The sequence below is a fragment of the Aegilops tauschii genome, chromosome 3, assembly GCF_002575655.3.
Source record: "Aegilops tauschii subsp. strangulata cultivar AL8/78 chromosome 3, Aet v6.0, whole genome shotgun sequence".
In the NCBI taxonomy this organism is placed as follows: domain Eukaryota; kingdom Viridiplantae; phylum Streptophyta; class Magnoliopsida; order Poales; family Poaceae; genus Aegilops; species Aegilops tauschii.
The window spans coordinates 14,758,233-14,763,731 of NC_053037.3; the positions used below are offsets into that span (position 1 = coordinate 14,758,233).

The window sequence follows — 5,499 nt, forward strand, 5'->3', positions numbered from 1 at the left end:
GAACCCAAAGTTTCTATCGAAGAAAAGATAATAAAAACATGCATCAACCCCTATGCATAGATTACCCCAATATCACCGCGGGAATCCGCGAGTTGAATGCCAAGACACATATCAAGTGAATCACTATGATACCCCAATTGTCACCCTCAAGTGTTCATACCGCAAGACATACATCATGTGTTCACATCTCTGAATATTCAATTCGACAAGACAAAACTTCAAAGGGTAAAGACTCAATTCATCACAACAAGAGTATAGCATGAGAAACATCATATGATCCGACTATATGAACAAAGCCCACGATATAGATCACGAGAGAGAGAGAGAGATTAAACACATAGGTACTGGTACAAACCCTCAGCCCCGAGGGTGGACTACTCCCTCCTCATCATGGTGGCCGCCGGGATGATGAAGATGGCCACTGGAGATGATTCCCCCCTCCGGCAGGGTGCCGGAACGGGGTCTAGATTGATTTTCGCGGATACAGAGATCTTGCGGCGGCGGAACTTCTGATCTAGGTTAACCCCGAAGGGTTTTGGAATATTTGGGAATTTATAGTGCAAAGAGGGGTGCGGGAGGCCACCGGGGTGGGCACAACCCACCTGGGCGCGCTAGGTGGGCCTGGCACGCCCTGGTTGGTTGTGCCCCCCTCGGGGCACCCCCAGGTGCAGCTCCGTCCCATTGGGTTCCTTCTGGTCCATAAAAAATCTCCGTGGAGTTTCGTTGCGTTTGGACTCCGTTTGGTATTGATTTCCTGTGATGGAAAAAACAAGAAAAAAACAGCAACTAGCACTGGGCACTGGCTCAATAGGTTAGTCCCAAAAAAGATATAAAGTTGCTATAAAATGATTGTAGAACATCCAAGAATGATAAAATAACAGCATGAATACTTCATAAATTATAGATACGTTGGAGACGTATCGGCATCCCCAAGCTTAATTCCTGCTCGTCCTCGAGTAGGTAAATGATAAAAGAAATAATTTAGGAAGTGTGAATGCTAGCAAAGTGCACAAGTTTGATCAATGACAATTTCAATCACTTTTTCTTTGCATCATAACATCAATTCTTTGTAATAAAACTTCTCATGTTATAGTAGCAACCAATTCACATGTTAAGGTTCAAACAATGAACGCTCTTGAAACTCAACAACCTATGTTCTTAGTCACCAAGCAATTGCAATTCAACTTATTCAACATAGTTTAAGTAAGAGCTCCACATACTCAACCATCATATAGTCTTCTATGATTGCTAACACTCACCGCATACAGATGAGCAAAACGTTTCAACCGGACACATAGAAAGATAGGGGCTTATTGTTTTGCTTCCCAACGTATTCACCTCAATGGTGATGTCAACTATAATAACTCATGCTACCCATATTCAACTGGACATACAGATCTTTCGTCACCACATGAGGCTTGCCAAAAGAGAAAAATAAAAAGGAATAGAGAGAATAACTTTGACTCTTTGCATAAAAATAAATACTGAAAAGTAAAAGATAGGCCCTTCGCAGAGGGAAGCAGAGGTTGCCATGCGCTTATTTGTTTGTATGCTCAACCCCTTAGTGCAAAAGAACGTCACGTTATATTGCCCCTTATGATAGCAACCTTTATTATGCAGTCCGTCGCTTTTATTGCTTTGCCATCATAAGTGTGTACAACGCTCAATTTTATCTTACACTAAATGATCTAACACTTTTAGAAGCAATTTTTATTGCCTTATTGCACTGATGACAACTTACTTGAAGGATCTTGCTCAATCCTTAGGTAGGTATGGTGGACTCTTGAAAATAAGATTTGGATTTAAGGGTTTTTGGATGCACAAGTAGTGTCTCTACTTGGTGCAGAATTTTTGGCTAGCAAAGATGGGGGGCAAGCACCACATGTTGAAGGATCTATCACAATATGACTTCTATGTGAATATGAACAAACATAAACCATTACGTTGTCTTCCTTGTCCAACGTCAACAATTTTGGCATATAATATTTTGATGGGGCTCACAATCACAAAAGATTTCTAGGATAGTGTATTTGGATGTGAAAGTTCTCTTCCTTATACTAATTATTTGTGAATTGCTTGTATGACCAAAATTGTGATTGTCAAGCCTCAAAATATTTCACTTTCTAAACCCAATGTGAAGCTACCACTAGGCATGATATGATTTCAACTTCTTGACATTCAATTTATTCAACAATTTACTCATAGGATATGAGTGAAGCATAAGAGCAAATGACAAACTTCTCCAAAAAGATATAAGTGAAGATCATGACCATAATATTCTTTCTCTCAAATTAATTTAAGTGAAGCAAGAGAGAATTTGTTCAAAAATACTAAAGCACACCATGCTCAAAAAGAAATATGTGAAGCACTAGAGCAATTCCATATAAAAGAGCTTCGTTGATGGGATGTGAATGCCGCTTACTTAGCCTCCTTGGCAACTATTTGAGGACTCTATTTTATTTAAAAACTTTCAGATCTAAGTACTTTATTAAAACATCAAGTAAAACAAAAATAAAATGACATTCTAAGAATAGCACAACTCATGTGAAGAAGCAAAAACTTAGGCTCAACCGATACTAACCGATATTTGTTGAAGAAGAAAGGTGGGATGCCTACCGGGGCATCCCCAAGCTTAGATGCTTGAGACTTCTTGAAATATTATCTTGGGATTCCTTGGGCATCCCCAAGCTTGAGATTTTTTGTCTCCTTAATTCCTCTCATATCACGGTTTTCCTAAATCTTAAAAACTTCATCCACACAAAACTCAACAAGAACTCGTGAGATAAGTTAGTATAAACCAATGCAAAAACTTTATCATTCTCTACTGTAGCAAATCACTAAAATTATTATTCACCATTGCATACTAAATTATTCTGCATATTTAATACTCCTATCCTCAAATAGAATCATTAAACAAGCAAGCATATGCAAACAATGCAAACATAACAACAATCTGCCAAAACAGTACAGTCTATAAAGAATGCAAGAGTATCAACACTTATTCAACTAAAAAAATTCTGAAAATTTAACACACTCTAGAAAATTTATCAGAGCTTATTGTGCAAACAGTTTCAACATATTATCACATTCTGAATTTTCCAGGGAATTTTTGCAACAACAGTAAACTTTCTGTTTTCAAACAGCAACATGTAGACTTGCAAAATAAGAATGGCAAAGGCTAACCTTGCCACTTTTATTGAAATAAAAGATGCAAAACATTATTCTAAATAACAGCAATAAAATAGTAACAAAATAAATTGACGCTCCAGGTAAAAATCATATCATGTGACGTATGAAAACATAGCTCCAAGTGAGGTTACCGATAATGTTGAAGACGAAAGAAGGGGTGCCTTCCGGGGCATCCCCAAGCTTAGTTGCTTGGATCTTCCTTTAATATTTCCTTGGGGGTGCCTTGGGAATCCCCAATCTTAGGTTCTTGTCACTCCTTATTCTCCTCATATCGGTATCTCACCCAAAACTTTGAAACTTCAATCACACAAAACTTAACAAAACTTCGTGAGATAGGTTAGTATGATAAAGAGCAAGCCATTTCACTTTGGTACTGTCAAAGACAAGATTCATAATTGTTTCCGCACAATGACTGTAGCATATCATTTCTACAATTTATATTGAGCAATATAAGCCATAGAAACTAGAAAACAAGCAAACTATGCATTGGAAAACAGAATCTGTCGAAAACAGAACAGTCTGTAATGATCTGGATAACTACCATACTTTTGCTACTCCAAAAATTATGGAAAAATTAGGACCACGTGAGAAATTTGTATATTAAACTTATGAAAAAAGAATCAACTCAAAAGCACTCTCCTGTTAAAAATGAGACTTATTTTCGTGAGCGCAAAAGTTTCTGTTTTTCAGCAGGGCCGGTCGTGAGATTTCGGGGGCCCGGGGCGAACTTAAAATTGGGGGGCCCTAATATACGAGCCATTGTAATATACGTGTGCATAATATATTTGTCTAAAAACACACACACACACACACACACACATATATATATAATTAGTAGCACTTAAATCCAAAATCTGTATGCGTATAAAAAAATACATAATACCTTAAAAATTTCTTCTAACATTCCTTGATGCAAAGTCGCTTATGATGGGGTCGATGTCAATCTCATCCAATAATTTCTTCTCGATGCATAATGTAGCCAAACCATTTAACCTTTCTTGAGTCATTGTTGACCTCAAATAATTCTTCAACAATTTCAGCTTTGAAAAGCTTCTCTCGGCCGATGCGACCGTCACAGGCACAGTAAATAAGATGCGATAAGCAATGGAGATATTCGGATAACAATCAACTTCTCTAACATGCCCAAAAATCTCCATGGCAGACATTACGCCATTTGGCAAAGTGAATCTCATAATCTTCAATTCAGAAATAAGATCATATACCTCTACATCAGATGAACCATCAAGAGAGAATGTTTCTGCCAATTTTGTGCAACACTCTTCAAGTTCATTATCACTTAATGACTTCAGGGTGCCCGAGCTCAATAAAAATCCAAAGATATCTTTGAACACCATTAGTTCTTTAAATCTATCCTTCAAAGAAGTGACCGCTATATCAACCAAAACAAAAAAATATTTAACACGAAAAGCCTTCTCAGCTTCTAGAATTTCTTCTTGACAATCACTTTCACCAAACTGTCTCTTCCTCTTAGCACGACGTTTCATTGGAAACACGGGATCAATTCCCATTTCAGTCGCAATACCTTTGGCGATGGTCAAACTTGAAGAAAACCCATCATCTCTGTACTTCTCAAAATATTCTGTTATACCTTTTATTTGCTTCAAAGCAGAGTCAATACACATGGTTGACGATTGCAGCATCTTGCTAACTTTATTTACAGCAAACAGAATATCATGCCAGATAATCATACCAACTAGAAACTCAAAGCGACCAAGTGCATCAAATAAATTTTTTGCGTCACTTTTATCCTTAGGTTCAGTGTCAGAAGCATCACGTAACTCAGACAAAGCTGACCTTAACTCAATGGCTTGATATCTTATTGCTGTAACACTTTTGATTCAACTCTCCCAGCGAGTGTTAGACAATGATTTCACAGTCAAACTAGGAACATGTTTAAGCAAACATTCCACCTTTTCGTAGAACCAGCAAATAATATATATATATATATATATATATATATATATATATATATATATATATATATATATGCACTGAACAATTCCAAAAAATGAAACAGCTTTCTCACATGTTTTTGCCATATCACAGAGAGTGAGATTAAGACTATGACAAGCACATGGCATGTATAATGCTCTTGGATTCACATCAAGTAACCTAGATTGTACCCCTCGGTATTTTCCTTTCATGTTAGAACCATTTTCATATCCTTGACCCCTTATATCATTAATATTTAAGCCAAAAGTCTCCATAGATTCAAGCAGTACTTTAAAAATCCCTAAGCCAGAAGTGTCATCCACCTTCAAGAACCCCAGAAAGTACTCCTCAATTTTT

General features: G+C 37.2%; 1 protein-coding gene across 1 annotated transcript; it reads right to left on the bottom strand.

The window, feature by feature from the left end:
• Window positions 1-4,073: 4,073 nt before the first annotated feature.
• On the bottom strand, window positions 4,074-4,832 carry LOC123497522 (uncharacterized). The gene has a single exon (XM_045234101.1). It carries the CDS (start codon window positions 4,830-4,832, stop codon window positions 4,074-4,076), a length of 759 nt encoding a protein of 252 aa, XP_045090036.1.
• Between the last annotated feature and the right edge of the window lie 667 nt (window positions 4,833-5,499).

What these genes read in the sequence shown, in the direction of transcription:
- LOC123497522 (XM_045234101.1), bottom strand. Translation starts at nt 4,832, where the DNA reads ATGTGTATTGACTCTGCTTTGAAGCAAATAAAAGGTATAACAGAATAT.